The sequence below is a fragment of the Engystomops pustulosus genome, chromosome 4 (assembly GCF_040894005.1).
Source record: "Engystomops pustulosus chromosome 4, aEngPut4.maternal, whole genome shotgun sequence".
Classification (NCBI taxonomy): domain Eukaryota; kingdom Metazoa; phylum Chordata; class Amphibia; order Anura; family Leptodactylidae; genus Engystomops; species Engystomops pustulosus.
Window position 1 is genome coordinate 65,681,180 of NC_092414.1, and position 20,536 is coordinate 65,701,715.

A 20,536-nucleotide genomic window follows, 5' to 3' on the forward strand; every position below is an offset into this window, starting at 1 on the left:
GCAAAAAGTAGCAGTCACTGACAATACTCTGCTCGGGCTTCATGTACACAAGATTTATCAGAAGTGTCAGAGAAAAACTGGTCATGACGACCAATCAGAGCTCGGCTTTCATTTTATTATCAACTGTGGGAAAATGAAATCTGAGCTTAGACTGGTTTTTATGTGCAGCTCTCAGACACTTCTGATAAATCTTTCCTTGTTGCTCAGACCATAAACAACGGTTCCTTGCAGTTGATACATTCACAGGGCCATGGAAACCGCAGGGACGTGTGCAACTGATACAAAGGGTAGGACAGGTTCCCTTCTCACATTCAGGTGCATGGGTCCTTATACAGAGGCCAGATCTGAACAATCCTGTCAAGACGTAGATGTGTTAGACTTACATTATTAACTTTCAATGCTACCATTTTGAGGCCAGGAGGCCTTTTGATCACTCTTTATGGAATTTTTCAACTTTCTGTTACAGGGTTCTATACCGGGAATAACTTGTTATATTTTGATACAACACTGTGTAGTGGATATGCTTAGTATTGCAATTGAAACCCATTCACTTAAATAGAACTGTTATGAGAAATGTATATGACCATACAGGCCTATGAAGGCCCAACAGAGATCACCAGGCAGTGTGCAGATCCAAGGAAAGAGGATAACAAGAAAAAAAAAAAAAAAAAAAGGAATCACATAATGCCCTGTTATAAATAGCCATAACTCCAGAATGACCATTGCAGCACTGACAGAGCATGCAGGGGGTAGGAATTGTGTCTGGAGTGGGCCAGTATTGTGTTGGGATCAGTTAAGATTCTGACAACTTAACCCCAACCTCCTGATGGCGTCTCCCCCTATGACAGATATCCAGGAATATAAGCATCAGGCAAGTTGGAATACTCAGTCTTCAAGCAGCGGCCATCTCCTCTCAGTCCACATGCACTTTTGGCTGAGCCTAATAATGTGCATAAGGGTCAGGAGAGATAGCTACTGGCCACAAACCTTACAGACAGGGCTTCCATGTGGACTATAAAGAAGAGAAGGTTTGGCCTATGAAACATAAAAAAAATTATGCAGAAGATTAACAAAAGGTACATTTGCAAAAGCCTCTTTCTTGTGTTTAAAGAACAATTCTATCAAAATCTGATATGGGAAATATTATATACCCGTTTCCCAAGTGGAAATAAGACAGGAATAAAGACAGCCAGAAGAATAGAGACAAGAGGCATTGAAGTGCAGCACTTAAGATTCCACATGTAGCTTCCAGTCCATGGTTATAGACCTTGTGAGACCTGAATGTGCTGGATTTATGGTCCCGTCTTCAAGGTGAACTTCTCATCTTTTATGTACTGTTACATGACATACGTTCTGAAGCACTGACTGAGGAGAGGCTCGCTCATGGAAACAACGCTTTAATATGGATGCTTTCACATCCCGCCAGCAATATCACACTAAATAAATGCAAAAGACACACAGAGGGGACGTTTCACTTCAAAATAACACAGGTTACAGTCTTATCTCAATTACAAGGAGAATGTCCTTGGCATCTGTTTACTGTTGGTCCTACAGAAGGGTATTCTGCCACACAGTAACCAGGGATGTAAATGGATAAATACTGCGTAATGCCCTATATCTCTATATAGCCCCCATGCTGTAATTGTCCGTGTAGAGGTATTAGTCACTATATGGTGAAAGAGGATAAACACAACAAAGTCCATGTATGGGGTTTGGAATATCATGAAACAGTCACTAAACAGCCCGCCCGCCCGTGCCGCCCCCCTCCCGAGTAAACGGCCAGCCCGCCCGCCCGTGCCGCCCCCCTCCCGAGTAAACGACCAGCCCGCCCGCGCCGCCCCCCTCCCGAGTAAACGGCCAGCCCGCCCCGCCCCCCTCCCGGGTAAAAGGCCAGCCCGCCCGCCCGTGCCGCCCCCCTCCCGGGTAAAAGGCCAGCCCGCCCGCCCGCCCGTGCCGCCCCCCTCCCGGGTAAAAGGCCAGCCCGCCCGCCCGTGCCGCCCCCCTCCCGGGTAAAAGGCCAGCCCGCCCGCCCGTGCCGCCCCCCTCCCGGGTAAAAGGCCAGCCCGCCCGCGCCGCCCCCCTCCCGACTAAAAGGCCAGCCCGCCCGCCAGTGCCGCCCCCCTCCCGACTAAAAGGCCAGCCCGCCCGCCAGTGCCTCCCCCCTCCCGACTAAAAGGCCAGCCCGCCCGCCAGTGCCTCCCCCCTCCCGAGTAAAAGTCCAGCCCGCCAGTGCCTCCCCCCTCCCGAGTAAAAGTCCAGCCCGCCCGCCAGTGCCTCCCCCCTCCCGACTAAAAGGCCAGCCCGCCCGCCCGTGCCGCCCCCCCCCCCCGAGTAAACGGCCAGCCCGCCCGCCCGTGCCGCCCCCCTCCCGACTAAAAGGCCAGCCCGCCCGCCAGTGCCTCCCCCCTCCCGACTAAAAGGCCAGCCCGCCCGCCAGTGCCTCCCCAGTAAAAGTCCAGCCCGCCCGTGCCTCCCCCCTCCCCAGTAAAAGGCCGATATATACCAAAATACTTGTCTAGTCTTAGGCCACATTCACACGTTTTTGTGTAGTATTACACAGTCTCCAAATTAAACCACCTGTTTACTATTAGGGTCAGCACGATCACAGGGATGCCAATTTTATATAGATTATATTAAGTTGTTAGGATTTTTTGACATTGCCGCATTCTGGCATCAATAACTTTTTCATACTTCAAAATCTGGACATGTCGTCTTTAATTTGAGCCCAAGAGAAAAATGGTGCAAATGAGTTTGTCAATTTCACTACATTTGGAATTTTATTCCAGCTTCCCGATGCATAGTATGGACTATTAAACACTTTCACTAGGAAGTACAATTTGTTAAGCAAAAAAATAAGCCCTCAAACTGCTCTGTATATGGAAAAATAAAAAAGGTATGCATTTTTGAAACAAAATCGTAAAATGGAAAAATGTCCTTCGATGGCAAGCGGTTGAAACAGAGGGCACAACACACATAAAATTGATCTGTGCCGTATACAGGAAAAGTTTATATATACAGCATTTAAAGGTCTAAGGCAGTGGTGGCAACCCTATGGCACAGGTGCCAGTGGTGGCACTCAGAGCCCTCTCTGTGGGCACCCAGGCCATCACCAAAGAGGACTGAAGTTATCTATTTGAACTACCAGGCGGCCCAGGACTTGTCACGCTCAATGCTATTTTAAAGCAACAACGCTGCCTGGGACTACAGTAGGAGTGGGAAAGTGTGGACAGATCTGAATTCTTATTGTAACACAAAAATTCTTCCTGTTAAGGGAACCTTGAATATGTCCTCCTATCTACTGTATTGTATATTGTTGTCCTCAGGATGCTGATACAATTGAAAGCTACAACAGAGCAGGGAACAATAAGTTGATTAAATTGCCATGTTGGCACTTAGTGATAAATAAGTAGGTTTGGGTTGTAGTCTGGGCACTCAGTCTCTAAAAGGTTCGCCATCACTGGTCTAAGGAGTCATGGTCAAATGTGGCTTTTCCACCTCTGCATTCCACGGGAAGTGGAGAGGTTCACTGCATGTATACTATAGTATCCATGCAAAACAGTTGGATATATCCATGTGTAACTCTTCTCCGCCCTCATGACTCCTTAGTCATTTTTATACATTGTTCAAATTTCCCACCATGTACAGTAGAAGGACATCACTGTGCCTAAGTAATCATTACCAAATGTGTACACAGATCTCATATACTCTGGGGTCCATGCTCTTATGTTCACTGCCCATCTCTTCTGACATCAAGGAGACAGGCGCAAGATGTATCCACACCCACATATACTAATAACTAACACACTGATAATACACGTCCTACACAAATCCTAACATGTCAAACAGAAAGATTCAAAATATGTACTAAGTATTTCAGGAATGTGTAACAATTCGTGACAAGTGTACTGTACACAGGTTTATGTGACCACATCTATCTGTTACTGTACCTCTACATAGAATACTATACACACACTATATCAACTCTGTGGGTTTCAGGTGCAGAGCAGAGTGTATTTCCCCAGAGACCACTCTGTTCTTCCTCACATGTACACGCCGCCAGGTGATGTGCGTCCATTACGTGCAGTGCGCCCCGTCCACACACAGCGGTTGTCTAATCTGCCGCACTCACCTTGTTGAGGTAACCGGTGACAACCTTCTGGAATGGATAACAATAGACCTTGTCCGCCAGCACCTCGGCGCCCATCCTGCCCGCAGTCCTCACCGCTCCCTCCCTTCCACGCTGTCTTTTCGGTACCTCTTTGCCTTAAGGCGCCATGTTTTTTTTAAAAGTCGTTCAAACAACTTTATTTGTCATGAACAGCGAGTACATAAGTGCTGTACATAGAGGGATTATTCGGGCTGAGGAGAAGCTAAGCTTCCCCAATGTCACATTGAGGGAGGGTGTGAGTGTGGACGTGCTTATCAGCAGCTGCTCAATATGCGTTGTATCTGACCATGTATGGTAGATTTATCCCGGTTATTACAGGCATGTTCACATTATATGTCCGTCTTATTGTTTCTTTTAAAGAAATAGACAATGCTGTGTTACTCTATCCTGCTGCAGTGTAAAACCCCAAAAATGAACGCACTACAAAAGAATAAACCTATAGCATCTCGTATTTTCCCCCATACTATTTTGTGACTGTATATATGAGGGAACCCAATACTTTGCCCTCTTTTAGCTTATAGCATACAGATGCCAAACAAACATGCCATGTTGTGCCCTCACCTACCTCCCCTGAAAAAAGGCACAGAAAATGGAATTTATTATGTAAATTTGGCAAATATATAACTACATAAAAAACCAAATACGTAAGGTACTCTGAATATTGGTAATCCTAAGGGAGCATTCACACGATGCGTTGCGTTGTGCTTTGCGTTTTTGACGCATTCCACTTGCTTCAGCCTTGATTACATGCTAAAGTTACATTGTGTTTTAGCAGACGCAACGCATCGTGTGAATGCTCCCTTAATATGCACTGAGGCTGTATTCACACGCTATATTTAGAAACACAATTCAAGTGCGGTGGGAATGGGTTTCTCTAAAATACTTGCAAACGGGAATGAGCAATAATTATTTTCCGGTAAATAATACAAATCATGCGTTGCTCGTTACCGATACTAGGTGTTTAGGTCTAAGGGTGATGTCACAATTGGTGTTTTTGGTCCGTTTTTAAGCATGTGTTTTTGGAAACACGTCCGTTTTTTGACCTTATTTGATCTTTTACCATGCGTTTGGCTGCTTACAACCTGTTTATCTATTAACATAATTGGGCAATTGGTCAAAAACGTATTAAAAATGGACTGACAACGCATGCTTTAAAATGGACCAAAAACACCATGTGTGGCATCACCCTTAGGCCGGCGCCACACGTGGCGCTTTGTCTGCGCTTGCAAACGCAGACAAAGTCGCGCCCACCGGGGCGGGCCTCGGCCCGATCGCATCAGCGTTTCGATGGAAACGCCTGCGATCGGGAACGAGCCGCCGGTGTTTCGCGTTAAATTAACACAGAACACTGTTTCCATTGAAACGCCGATGCGATCGGGCCGCGGCCCACCCTGGTAGGTGTGGCTTTGTCTGTGTTTTCAAGCGCAGACAAAGCGGTACGTGTGGCACCAGCCTAAGGCTGAGGAGATGTGAATTGCTTTATTACATTACTTCTAACATTTGTGTTTTCAAAATGCATCGATAACAGCGAGTTAACACATGCTTTTTGTTAACCCCTTACCGCTCAGCACTGAGCTGACGCTGGTTCAGCTCTGTAACAGAGCCGAGCCGGCTTCAGGAGTCCCAGGACATCCCCGAGACACACCCGCTGTCGGAGTGGGCTCCGATTGCGGGTGTTTAACCCGTTAAATGCCGTGGCCACGCTGAAGTGAAAGTTTCAAAACACAACAAAAATGCACCAAGAACACACTTCTTCCTTCTACAATCAACTTTTAAAATTATGCTTTTGAGCATGAGGGGATACTCTAGCCCCTCTTTGATCTGGCTCTTACATTGCCTCACCCTCCCCATAGCTCTCTCAGTACTTGTGCAGTGAGCATGGATAACAAAGCCCACATTTATACAACCGTAGTAAGGGACCTTTATTTGGCCATACAATTTGCCATGGACCTCAATGGGGGCCTCGATCTGACTGCAGCTGGTGAGTAAGTGCCCTGGTTTATCATGCTGGACTGTAAGGGTAGATTTCCTTTAGAGGGGTTGTCCAAGACCTATATAAAACAGATACATGGCCGGGGGGCTGCCTAAAAAAATAAACTTGCACTCATCTCTTTGGTCCCTCACAGTGTCCCGTAGCGCCATCTCTCTGGACCTCCGGCTACACGTACCCGTCCAGTTATTGATACAGCAATGGAAATCGTGTTCGGTGGGTGTGGCCTGTCCTTAAAGCAGCTTCCGTGCCTCTTTTACGTGACAATTGTCGATTTTGGTCAGATGCTGTAAACTTTTAGGATTGTAGGTACGGTGGAGCCCCTAGTTTAAACTTTGATCTATTTTTTTTACTACATAAAGTCTCTTATTTGACCTGGGAGAACTCCTCCTCTGCACACAGTGTAACAATTAATGAGTCTATGTCAAAGGTAAAGAAAGATTCTTAATTTTTTATTGTCAAATACTTTCTACTCTTGTAGGAATACATTTTGGGGTTTCTATGGTCGTGGAGACAGTGGTCGTCCATATTCTTCGGTCTCGTCGGCACACATCTGGCAAGGCTGCAGGCCCTTCTCATCACAGGCAGGGCAGCGGAGAGCTCGGTAAGACTCTTTAAAGCGGTTGGCTAACATTGAAAACTTGCTCCCATGACATAAAGTACAAGGGGCACACCCAGAGCCCTTACACTGCGAGCACTCATGCGCCTCTTCTTCTTCCTGAAATACAGTGAGGACACAATGCGAGTTACAATATACCAGTCATCTTGTATGAAAATGACATGACAACTGGGGCTAAAAAAGCAGTTTATTCAGATCTGGATACCAATCCCTCTGGATGCCAGATTATACTGTCTCACTGCAAACTCCTGATATGTGGACACAACTCATTATCAACATGGACACATGGAAGGTCTTCTTCACTATCTTTGGAGATGGCTTATCTTTTTCAACCTCTTCCTTCTACCATCATTACAGGGGTCATTATTTTCCTTGTATCCTTGTATGCAGCTATACAATATATAGCATTCCGATTCAGCTTGGGAAACCTGACCAAAAAGGGACAGCTGTAACACTACAGCTGCAGCAATATGCTTTTGATGCCACTGGAGGCGTTTTGTTATGCTGTACCTAGCCCTGAAACGTCAATCCAAGAGGGTTTTTTACAATATACCAAATCTCACAGAATCTAAAAAGACATCAAAATTATACACAGTATCAGTATACAGTCATTTTTATATAGACACCATGTTAAAGGACATTATTTACATTCTGCTCATTTCCTCCTGTTCTACATGATAATGCCTGAAGATAGGATACTATGTACAGTTAGGACCAGAAATATTTGGAAAGTGACACAAGTTTTGTTATTTTAGCTGTTTACAAAAACATGTTCAGAAATACAATTATATATATATATATATATATAATAGGGGCTGAAAGTGCACACTCCCAGCTACAATATGAGAGTTTCCACATCCAAATTGGAGAAAGGGTTTAGGAATCATAGCTATGTAATGCATAGGCTTCTCTTTTTCAAGGGACCAAAAACTCTGAAGGCGTCTCCCTCGTTAACCTGTAATCAATGAAGTAGTTAAAAGTTCTGCGGTTGATTCAAGGTGTGTGGTTTTCCATTTGGAAGCTGTTGCTGTGACCAGACAACATGCCGTCATAGGAACTCTCAATTGAGGTGAAGCAGAACATCCTGAGGCTGGAAAAAAAAGGGCGTCCACGGATGACAACAGTGGTGGATGATCGCCGCATACTTTCTTTGGTGAAGAAGAACCCGTTCACAACATCAACTGAAGTCCAGAAGACTCTCAGTGAAGTAGGTGTATCTGTCTCTAAGTCAACAGTAAAGAGAAGACTCCATGAAAGTAAATACAAAGGGTTCACATCTAGATGCAAACCATTCATCAATTCCAAAAATAGACAGGCCAGAGTTAAATTTGCCGAAAAACACCTCAAGAAGCCAGCTCAGTTCTGGAAAAGTATTCTATGGACAGATGAGACAAAGATCAACCTGTACCAGAATGATGGGAAGAAAAAAGTTTGGAGAAGAAAGGGAACGGCACATGATCCAAGGCACACCACATCCTCTGTAAAACATGGTGGAGGCAGCGTGATGGCATGGGCATGCATGGCTTTCAATGGCACTGGGTCACTTGTGTTTATTGATGACATAACAGCAGACAAGAGTAGCCGGATGAATTCTGAAGTGTACCGGGATATACTTTCAGCCCAGATTCAGCCAAATGCTGCAAAGTTGATCGGACGGCGCTTCATAGTACAAATGGACAATGACCCCAAGCATACAGCCAGAGCTACCCAGGAGTTCATGAGTGCAAAAAAGTGGAACATTCTGCAATGGCCAAGTCAATCACCAGATCTTAACTCAATTGAGCATGCATGCAGACCTGAAGGCTGCGGCTGTAAAGGCCTGGCGAAGCATTAAGAAGGAGGAAACCCAGCGTTTGGTGATGTCCATAGGTTCCAGACTTAAGGCAGTGATTGCCTCCAAAGGATTCGCAACAAAATATTGAAAATAAAAATATTTTGTTTGGGTTATGTTTATTTGTCCAATTACTTTCGAGCTCCTAAAATGTGGAGTGTTTGTAAAGAAATGTGTACAATTCCTACATTTTCTATCAGATATTTTTGTTCAACCCTTCAAATTAAACGTTACAATCTGCACTTGAATTCTGTTGTAGAGATTTCATTTCAAATCCAATGTGGTGGCATGCAGAGCCCAACTCGCCAAAATTGTGTCACTGTCCAAATATTTCTGGCCCTAACTGTATAATTTGCTTATCTCCTCCTGCTCTATAACATGCTGCCTGCAGATAGGACACTACGTACTATGTATTGTTTTAAAATAGCACTGAGCGCAGCATGTCCAGGGCTGCTTGGGACTGCAGCAGGATGCCTTGAGTTCTGTTTGGTGAACTCAGTGCTGGGGTGACAGCCTGAGTGCCCAAAGAGAGGGCTCTGAGTGATTGTACTTTACATACTTTAAATACTCTAAATGACATACTTTAAATTTAGTAGCAAAAAAAAAAACAGATGTATTTCTGTACTCAATTACTGTAATATTGTGTTTTATATGCGTTTTGTATTTACTTTATATTTGTTATATGTTGTATTTATTATGATTTTTTGATGCTCGGAAGAAAATCTTAAAACTTAAAAAATAAGACCGGATAGATTGCTGTCATACATATTCTTAATTAGTTTTAACCCCTTCCCGACATTTGACGTAATAGTACTGCATCGCGGGAGGTGAGTTCTCTAGATTTGCAGTACTATTACGTCAAAGTTCTGGCTGAAGCTGCGGGTGTCAGCTATATATTATAGCCAACACCCGCCTCTAACACCCGCGATCGGAGATTTCTCTGATCGCAGGTGTAAACCCCTACGGCGGGCATACATCGGCGCTGCGGAGAGGAGCAGGGGATGAGCGCTGCTCTACATGACAGGACATGTCCTATCTTTTCCCGGGCTACGGAGTGGTATGGTGCCGCACGTGTGCTGCACCGCACCGCTCCCGTACAGGGCCGTGAGCCCATAGAAGTGTATGGGGGCCGTATATCGGCCGTATATACATCCCCCATACATGTGTGTGAATGTAGCCTAAGGTGAAGAAGAGCTTGAACTGATCGCTTGTTCAAGACAACCTGTAGAAGTAAATAAATAAAGTTAAAAACATTAAATAAAAACATTAATTAAATAAAGGTAAAGTCCCCAAAACACAAACATTCCCTATACACATGTAATACAGTAAACAAAAAAAATGGCTCAGAAACATTATTGGGCCCGCTCAGTGAACGCCGTATAAACAAAACACAAAAAAACCAAAAATGTTCATTTTTCATAAAATCGCTTCACAAAAATGTTCTAAAAAGTGATCAAAAACAGTTATGTGTGCTAAAATGGTACCACTGAAAAGAACAACTGAACACGTAAAAAATAAGCCCTGAACCAGCTCTGTCAACCAAAAAATATTAAAATCCGAAAAGATGGCGAGAGATTTCCTCTATATTAGTTTTTTTCCAGTAAAATTGTAAAAATAAATGAAAAACTATATAAATGGGGTATCACCATAATCGTACTGATCTATAGAATAAAGATAATATAGTATTTTTAGTGTACGGTGTACGACCCCCAAAAATTACAAAAAGAGAGGAAACCAAAATTGACAATTTTCTTTTCCCCCATACATTCAAGAGTTAATAAAATCTCATCAATAAGGTAATGACCCACTAAAATGAAATATTAGTAAAGTGCATCTCATGTCGCAAAAAATAAGCCCTTATATGTCCAAATTGCCAAAAAAATAAAGATTGTATAGCCAATAAAAATTGACAATGCATAATATGCTCTGAATGGTGCAGTATCCCTTCGATGCCCTGGCGTGTGCCCATACAGCAGGTTACCACCACATGGGGTATTGTTATACGCGGGAGGGATTGGGTATCAAATTTTGTGGAGCGTTTTGGTATTTTATCCACTTTGTAAATTTTTTGAAAAACACATTAATTTAGCCAAAAATTTTTTACTTTGTTTTAACCCCTGTAAAACAATTAAAGGGTTAACAAACTTCATAAAATTTGTTTTACATACGTTGAGGGGTGTAGTTTCTATAATGGGGTAATTTATGGGGTTTACTTTTATTTAGGCCTCTCAAAGTGACTTGAAACCTGTGTAGGTCTCTCAATAGCAGGATTTTGCGTTTTTTAAGAAAATGTGAAAAATCGCACCTGACGTTCAAAGCCCCATAACATCTTACAAAAATAAGAGTATGCATAAAAAACCGTGATCACATAAAGAAGACATTTAGTGAATGTTAGTTATTAAGTATTTTTGCAGTTATGACTTTGTGTGGAAAAAGTAGAACATTTTGAAGTTCGACAATCGAGAATTTTTCCAAATTTTCACCAAATATCTGATTTTCTCATAAATAAATGCAAAACATACCAGCAAAATTTTTCAACTATCATGAAGTACAAAGTGTCACGAGAATTTTAAAATCACTTGGATATGTTAAAGCATTTCAAAGTTATAACCACTTATAGTGACACAGGGCACATTTGAAAAAAATGGGCAGTGTCAGGAAGGTGAAAAGTGGCTTGGGCGTTAAGGGGATAATGGAGCCTTCGATATGAGCAGCTCTCTTACCTGGATGAGCTGTTTAACCAGACTGTTCTCATAGCTCTTTATGGCTGTATGACATAAATCTCTCTGGTCCACCTTACGACCTCTTTTTGGAGACATTTTTGGATTTTCTGACACCTCAGTGTTGATAACAGGAGTTCTTATAATCTTCAAATTACTTGTATAAATGATGATCTTGCCAAAGTCTATTACATCTGAGGTCTGTAAAAGATTTATGGTAAAGTAATTATAGCACAAAATGAAGTGATATAATATTGTTATAAATCCTTTCATTGAGTAACTTCATGATTTTACCTCTTCTTCCTCTATTTTCTCTTCTGGGTGTGCCTTGTCAAGTTGGTCGTAATAGCTATTCATGATCATCACTATATTAAAAATTGTATACTTAGTCTTATGCACACAAACATGTGCTATCTGTTGAAACAACATCTAGCACAGGTTCCATTGTATTTGGGTGGGGCTCATGAACAGCAGTGGTTTCCATGTCCTGTGTATGAGCCAAAATATGTAAATATACAAACCCAACTGTGGTACCTAACAGGTCCAGAGGGCGCCTATCAGTGCAATGTTAAATGGAAGCCTATTAAAGGTGTCATTAGGATTTCTATATTGCAGTCTAAGACACACAATATTTTGCTATACAGTTGTATTGCAGTAAATTGTATAAGTGATAAGTAAAATTAGGGTTCAAGTACCATTGGGGGGCTGAAATAGTAAAAAAAAAAAAGTTGTCTGATCTATTAAACTGTAAAAATTATTATTCTTGGCGATGAACCCCGTAATTGAAAAGAGCACCATTTTACTTGCAATAAAAATTTGAGTAAAAAGTAATAAAAAGATTGTACAGTTTTCCAAATAGTAGCAATTAAAACATCAGCGCATCCTCCATTGTCTGCCTAAGGGTGATGGCACAGGTGGCATTTTTAACACGTTTTTGGCCCGTTTTTCATCAGTCCGTTAGAAACGCATGTGTTTTTGAAAAACGCATCCATTTTTGACAGGTTTTACCAATTATCTTAATTGAAATTGGTCAAAAACGCATGCGTTTTTTGACGGACTGCTGAAAAACGGGCCAAAAGCACATTCAAAATGCCACATGTGCCATCACCCTAACACCGTACACAGCTCCGTACACTGAAGTGTAAAAAAGTTACGGGTGTCAGAATATGGCAATGTAAGGTTTGTTTTTTGTTTTGTTTTTTTTTATTACTGCACGATTTCAGAATTTTTTTTTAAAGGTATTAAGATTTAATTAGATTGTGTTTTTTTTATCAATTCCATCATAATTGGAATTTTTTCCAGCTTCCCAGTAATTGGCACAGAATATTACATGGAGGCCTAGAAAATGCAATTTGTTTTGATGATAAAAAGCCTTGTTAACCAAAAAAAATTCAAAACATTACTGGTTGTGGAAAGAGTCAAAAACGGAAACATAAAAAAACAAAACAAAAGAACTTGGTCTTCAAGGAGTTATTGCTTTGTTCCACGTTTAGTGGCTAAACTACACCTGTTTAATATAATGGTAGCCTGCCACTACAACGAGAACGGACGTCTTCTTCCTGTTCCTCTCTCTGTTTATCAGCTGCTGAGTATAACCAATCAGTGGGTGTGCTGGGTATTTGACAACTACTAATCTGATATTTTGACCTATCCTAAGGATAGGCCATTAGTATATTTAGCCTGGAAGCCCCTTTAAGAGGGGCTATTATAAGCCCAGGTTTCCCCCCAAAAAATTTCTACCCCAATCTATTAAAAAACATATGTTCTTCCTTGTTAGGCCCCGTCTACATCCGCGAGTGTGATGCGATGAACTTGCATCTCACTCGCAACGCGTGCTGCCCGGATCACACGCCCCGAACGCTGCAAACCGGAACTGAACTGACATACTGAGTTCAGTTCCGGTTTGCAGCGTTCGGGCCGTGCGGGCAGCACGTGTTGCGAGTGTGATGCGAGTTCATCACATCACATTCGCGAGTGTAGAAGGGGCCTTATAGCACAATTTTACAATTGTACAATTTTACACAATGAATATACTTTTAAAAAACTAAATTATGGAAATAGTTTTTTTTTTGCCTGTTCCTGAAATTATCTGTAATTGTTCTTTAAAGAAGTCTAACAAACTATGAAATAAAAAGGTTATGGGAGATAGCAACAATTTTTTCAGCACTGTTGATCATGAAGGATTTATTGAATTTCAGAATTCCTTTAAAGCGGTCATCAAGGTCCTACATAGACTAGGTCAGTAATGTGAAATCGATTGGGTTGTAACACCATATACAACCACTACTAGCAGCATTGCGCCAGCACCACTGCACAGTAAATAGGGCCACAGACGTAAGCTTGCACAATCACTGTAGAATAACCTCACTGCTATTGTCTCCATCTACTGTGTAATGGCTGCTAGGTGTCACTTGTGTCACATATTAATAAATTATCCTGTGGAACATCATAAAATAAAATACTTTGTAAGAATTGCAATTGTTACCCATCCACCTTACAAAAAGTATAATAAAAATGATCAAAAAGTCATATGTACCAAAAAATGGAACTAATAAAAACTGAAACTATAAAAGCCCATTCACAGCTCCATTGCTAGAAATATAAAAATGTTAGGGGTCACTTGCGAAAGAATATAACTGATGAAACCTGTTTCCGTATTCATTTCTATGGCACTGCTGGAAATAGCCATGACTTGTCACCAAAATGCTTCTTTTATGCCCAAAGCAGGCAAGTCACTAATGAGCAGTTTATACTGACCATTCAGATATGGATGTTTATCTGATTGGTCTTAAATTTTATATTTTTATGTAAATCAAGCATAGGAATAAGGCTAATCTCACACTACCGTTCCTTACCTCCGTTTCTTACCTCAGCTAAAAAAAGGAAAGAAGGGAGATTTAATCAATTAAAAATCCTATTGACATAAATGTATTTTATGTCATCTCTTATGGACAGTTTGGCAGGTATCCGTTATCCATACACTTTTTTCAAACAAAGAATAAGTACTGTAGACGTCATTTTTTCCCATAAAACAAAACCTCAGGGATAACGGACACCTGTCTAAACAGAACATAACAGATTACATAGAATGTCCATTGATGTCCATTGGATCTTTAATTGATACCTTCAAGCTCCTTTAAACATCCATGCTTTACTTTTTTTATCGGAGTTAAGGAACAGTAGTGTGAAATGAGCCTGAGAATGTAATTACACCCAGCAATCCTATCAAAGTTGACAAACACACGGCAGAATTCTAAGAGATCAGAGGTAAAACCTGCTATAGGACCACAACTTGTGAATACTGGTTTGACCTGTTATTTATTTCTAAATTATCAGAGGAAAAAAACATTTGTTTTAAGAATTCCAAAACAAGAACACATCTAGAGTACTTACACCGGTGCCCATTCCATAACATCCAGATAACATGGGGTCTCCCGCTAGTCTATAAGAGGTGCCATCTCTGAAAACGCTTATTCTCTGAGCTGTCAGGCGAGCCGTTGGATAGTATGGTGAATGTGTTTCTCCTGGGTTGTAGTAGTGTTCAGAGGACTCAAAACTATCATGTAGAAAGCTGTGAGGATACTCTTCATCCGGGGACTCCAGCTCCTGGCCGTCCTCAAAGACCTGTTTCAGGACTCGGCCACTGTATGCCGATGAGATCTTAAATCGCACTTTCCGTGGTCTGTCTTCATATCTTTGGCTTAACTTTCTTTGCAGTTCCTCCATGTGCTGCTACAATATGTTTCTTTATTCCTTTAGTACTTCTGAAAACTAACCATATCCCTGCGTGTCACACTCGATTTCTGTGCACTATGTCTTCATCTGTTTCTGCAAATGATAAATAATTCACACGGCTTGAGATCTTCTCATGTAACTTCAACCAACACCACTCCATTAAGTATTAATAAATACCTATGAAGGTAGTAATCGTATACGGGGGTGACAACGACATCACCTTAGCTTCCACATCCTTTATGAGACTCAGTTTACAAACACATCAAAGTGAGCAGGGCAGATGTGAAATGAAGCCTTTATTTACATGCTCATCATCGCTGAGTCTGCCATGAATACAGCGCTATGATCTACTGATCAATATCTGCAGATTGACTGCTGCATTTATAACATAAATTTAGTTAAATTAAGTGTGAAGGGAAAATGATCTAATAATTAAGAATGTCCACTTTGGTAGGACTATCCTCCACATTTTGGTTTGCATATGTTCCTACCTGCATCTCTGCAGAGTTTGTGAAACAAAAAAAATACCTTTTTTTAAATAGTAACACAGTGGGGCACATTTACTTACCCGGTCCCTGCACGATCCCGATCCGGACTGTCCAACGTGGATGAACTCTGCCGCGATTCATGAAGATGGTGCGCCCATTTTCCTGCATGTGTCGCTTCCCGGGTCAGGTCCGCCAGAGTTCACCATCTTCCTCCCAGTGTATGTAAGTGCATTGGATGCGACACAAATTTAAATGTTAAATCCTGCGCGTAGTCAGAATCCGTCCGATTGGCCGACGGTCCGCCCCCTCCGATTGCGAGACAAAACGATTGTGTGAGACACAACTCCCGGCGCGATCCCGGAAACATCAGAAAAACCGAGGAAACCGATGCGGCCGCGGGACCCTTAGTAAGCCCCAGTAAGTAAGAAAGTTTCTACATGATAAGCCCAGATTGCCTGATATACCTCTATGCAGTACATGCCACTTTCCTGTATGAAACAAAATGCAACATGTTATCATGCAGGTAAGAAAAGCCCCTGCCAGAAGCAGATTATGCCACCCCCTCTTTAAAGGTAATCTAACACTAAAATCAAGCATGGATAAAGCAGGGACATAGATCCAGGCACTGTGACTGTGGTAATCTTCTTATATCTGTTATCCATACCCTCCTTCCTTCTAAAATCAACTTTTAAAATCATGCTGATAAGCAATGGGCGTGTTATTATGAGTAAGTGTCCCTGGTTTACCATGCTTGACTTTGATGGTAGATTTGCTTGAAACATAAATGCTGCATTGAATTTGAAGGAAGTTTCCCTCCTCCCCTATTATTTTCTTCTTCTAGCCTGTTTAAGAGAAATGCATTTCAAAAATACCTTTATTATTTCTATTCATTATCCCCTTTCTGTGAAATTCCAATTGTAATCCGTATGATAATGAGGCAGTTGGTGTACCCATGGCAAGTGTGCAGCACCTGGAACACTGCTATTCCTACCTGGACATTCCCTTCTCTATCCAATAAGGAGTAGATTTGTCTTGAGAGAAGCATGGGTTGACCCTGGAAGAAGAAAGAAGTACTTGAGGCCAGAATAGCCATGCTCCAGGTGTGGAGGATATGAGCTAGGTCCACTTACTACCTCATTAGAATATTGATGAAGCTAGAAATATCTTGGCAATGGCATAATGGACACAGATAATAAAAGTGTGTTGAAAACACAGTTCATATATCTACACCATGTTGCCAGCTGATTATAATGCTTTGGGAAGGTGGTAGACTCCCACTGAGGAATGTAACAGTGTTTGTCCTTATTGTCCTTAATGACAATGGTCATTGTCCAAAGTAAGCAGCAGGCCCACAGTTAGAAATGGCTGAACCAGAAAAAGAGGCAAATTTTAGAAGGAAACCAGATGAAAGTATAGGAAGAATGGTCCAAATTAACTACCTTTCCCGGAAATTCATTTGGGCGGCACGTCGCCCAAGGATAGCGTTTCACATCTTCCAACAACCCAAACTTATTGGGGGCCTCAACTACCCTAATATTAGGGCATACAATCTAGCAGCTGCTATGAGGGTTATTAGGGACTGGATACACAGCACCTTCATCTCCACAGACATCTTCATAGATCAATATCTTGCAGCAGGGGTGGATCTGACTAATTTGTTACACACCACATATGACTGCCTGACCACACAGACCAGAACTAACACCTTACTAATATCCACTTGGCGCGCATGGTCAAGGGTGAGAAGACATTTCAACCTTGATCCCTCATACTCTCCGTATCTGTCATTTATCTGCAACCCTAATTTCCAACATTGTCACCCACACCGCAATTTCTATACATGGTTTAGGGCTGGAATTCGCATGGTGGCATAGCTGCTACATAATTCTTACAATTACAGAACTACAGGAGAAATTCCCTGACCTGCAGGTTGCATTTTTTCCATACATGCAGGCCTCACATTACGCTGAGAGGGTTTTAGCAAGATTTAATAGGACCAATGGCCAATACAAACAAATCTCCCTAAACTATGCCCTCCTTCACCCCCACTGGACTATGAGACCTCGCCTGCTCTCTTGACTAAGTGGCAGCTAGATGACCCATCTATTACCCCATCACAGCTCCTGAAGGCCATGGTTAATGCCTATAGATGCTTGCCTTTGCCACGCTACTAGGAGATTTACCTTCAGTTGTGGCATCGCTCCTACATCACTCCAACTAGAGGGTTTCATACACGACACAACAGCAGAGGGAGCTGGCCTTTATCATTGTATGTGGGCATGCCTGGTTATCCAGCCTTTCTGGCACACAATTATAGCCTTTACAATGAAATATCTTACAAATTATGTCCCTAGAGACCCGTTGTGGGCCATCTTTGGGTATGTAGATACATAAACTCAACGTTGTACCAAAGGATGCCAGAGATTATTGACGGCAGTGATGGCAACAGGTTGTAAAATCATCCTCCTCTCACATATACAATGTGTATGGACTGGATAGAAGTGTCCCCGAGTAGGGAAAAGCAAGTACAATCTTTTTTCACCACCTGGTAAAATTTTATTAGTGTGCTGTCACCAGAAATGAGACGAGATATCAGAAATTGCTTTGTGAATACAGTGTGGTACCAGGAACAACAACTTGTGGGTGATGCCCTGGTAACATCTTATAATACACCATGCTTGGGCTGGGGTGGAGATGGTGTAACCTCCGGGGATGAGATGATGAGCAGGTGCCATGATTCTTTGGTTTTGTTTTGTGTTAATTATATTATGTGTTCCCCCCCATCCTTTCCCTTTGGAAAAAAATATCCTGTAAGGATGTCATTCTACCAGCCAATTCTTTATAGATTTTGACATTTAACGGCTTAAGAGAACTGGAATTGTCCTTCTGAATGAAATGGAACCTAGTGACCTGATAGAACTTCTCCCATCCTTTTTCTTCCATACCCCTTCTTTTCCCTGCCTCTCTCTCCTGTGGGTTCCAGACCAAATGTTTGTATTGATGACCCTATGTTGGGGTTACTTGTTCTCTTATAAAATTGGAAAAACTCTCAATAAATACAGATGAAAAAAAGGAAGAATGGTCAGGATAACTATCAGAAGATGCTCCAAGGGTCAAAACTATACTTAGCAACAATGGAAAGCAGCCAGACACAACACATTAGCAAACAAAAAACCTTAATCCAAAATCGAAGCTCTTAAGAGTGAAAGGACTGATTTTATGGATGTGAAGTGAGAAGCAGTACACCAGAACATCAGTAAAAGACATCTTCTTTAGATATTCTTACAGAACTTGTTTGTTTACGTGCTTGGATAAGGTCAAATATTATATCAGTAAAATACAGTTCTCTGTTAAAAATTATAGGTTGCAGGAAAGATCAAGCTTACTTGATCGTAGATATTTTCTTTCATAAAAGGAATTTTGACATGGACAATGATAGGGTATACAAGTGTTATTCTTGATCACTGTCTGATGTCCACAATAGGCCAACAAATTACCAAACAGGGACACAAGGATGTGCAGCCCCTTTATTATATGTAAAGGGCTTTCCCCATGTCTATTTAACTTTCATAGCCTTTTAATATTTTGATTAGGTTTTGGGCATAATATTTCAAAACTATCATATATCATTTTGTGAAGATATAAAGATACCTGTGGTAAACAGCCTTACCATGTTAGAAAATAAAAAAGTTACTTACCAAAAAAAACTATGTTGCAACTTTTTGTAAGCTGTAAAATTTGGGATAGAAAGTTAAAGCTGGCCTGACTTAGTGTCTTTCGGGAATAGCGGATTAACTTTAAAACTCATTATTTGATCTTTGGTGATATACAGCATTTCTTTTAAAGAAAAAAAAGTCATGGGATTTGGATGGTGCAGGGAAGAGAAGCTCCTAAAGCCTTAAAGGGTTACTTACAGTCAAAAAGTCAACAAGGCTTAGCTTAAGTTAGCCATACACTAGAGATTTCAGATGGCTGACAAAGGATAACTAAACTGACAGAACATGACAGATCTTGACCAAAGGCACATATCTGTGGAGAAGTCAATCTGCTTATGTTGGCATTGTAAAATGTTGTGATTCACTTTCTTGGAAAGGTGTTCTTGTCAAAAAAGACTGAGTGGTTCAGATATGGGTTTAACAAAAAGAAGCTTTACTTATCTTACTGATGCCCCATCACTCTTGTTGGGGGCTTCCTGTTGTTTTCCAGATCCCTCTTGACACACAGGAAATGCAGTTCCACCAATCACTAGCTGAGAGGAGCCAAAGCTGAGGTAATTGATTGGCTACATGGTCATTTGGTGTGTCTCAAGAGAAACAAGGAGGTGCAGATCAATGTAAAAAGCTTGTCAGCAGAGAAACTTCCAAAGCACGTCATTGGTGAGGCATGTATTGCTTTTTTTTATCCCACTCTGAACCGATTTTTAAAATTTATATTTTGGTTCTAATTTTTTGGAATAGTCATCCATTTCATTGGTTACAGAATCTGCAACATTGGTTAGAATTGAGCCTGAAGTGTAGATGGGAAGCATCTGTGATACCCTGTCCCAGCTGTTCATCATGTCGTAAAATTTCAAGGAAAGTAAATGTTCAGCCGCAGATCCACCTAGTCATTGATGCATGATGGTAGTCATTACTTTATTATTCAGTTCTGAAAACAATTCATCATGCTTCATTCGGCAGGAAGTCACCTTATTAAGATCGCTTCAGTGGGACAGGGATGAAACATGCAAGCCAAGAAATCCTAATTACAGCTTGCGTTTCCAAGATGGATTAAATTACACAAACACGTCTATATATTTGTAAGGACTAAATGAAAACCCTGGTTAGTGAAACTAATAATAATTGTAATATTTAGGAAATGCCTAAAAGTAGCTATTTTCAATCTCCCTCCTAATGATCCTGTCGCTGCATGAATTCTCATATTAGAAATAACACGTCTAATATACCCAGCGTAATTATGATTATTGCACAAAGCTTTTTAATGTA

At 41.5% G+C, this 20,536-nt stretch overlaps 2 protein-coding genes across 2 annotated transcripts in view; both read right to left on the minus strand.

The window, feature by feature from the left end:
• Positions 1–4,360, minus strand: part of PRELID2 (PRELI domain containing 2) — a 55,614-nt gene extending 51,254 nt beyond the window's left edge. Inside the window, exon 1 of the mRNA XM_072146132.1 lies at positions 4,130–4,360. Coding sequence (XP_072002233.1) covers positions 4,130–4,204 — 75 coding nt within the window. The 5' untranslated portion in view covers positions 4,205–4,360. The remainder of the gene's footprint in view (positions 1–4,129) is intronic.
• Positions 4,361–6,589: 2,229 nt separating this feature from the next.
• Positions 6,590–15,189, minus strand: GRXCR2 (glutaredoxin and cysteine rich domain containing 2). The gene is made up of 3 exons (XM_072150652.1): positions 14,722–15,189; positions 11,332–11,529; positions 6,590–6,876 (listed from the first exon to the last, which is right to left on the minus strand). Exons 1-3 carry the CDS (start codon positions 15,052–15,054, stop codon positions 6,658–6,660), a joined length of 750 nt encoding a protein of 249 aa, XP_072006753.1. The 5' UTR covers positions 15,055–15,189; the 3' UTR covers positions 6,590–6,657.
• Positions 15,190–20,536: the final 5,347 nt, after the last annotated feature.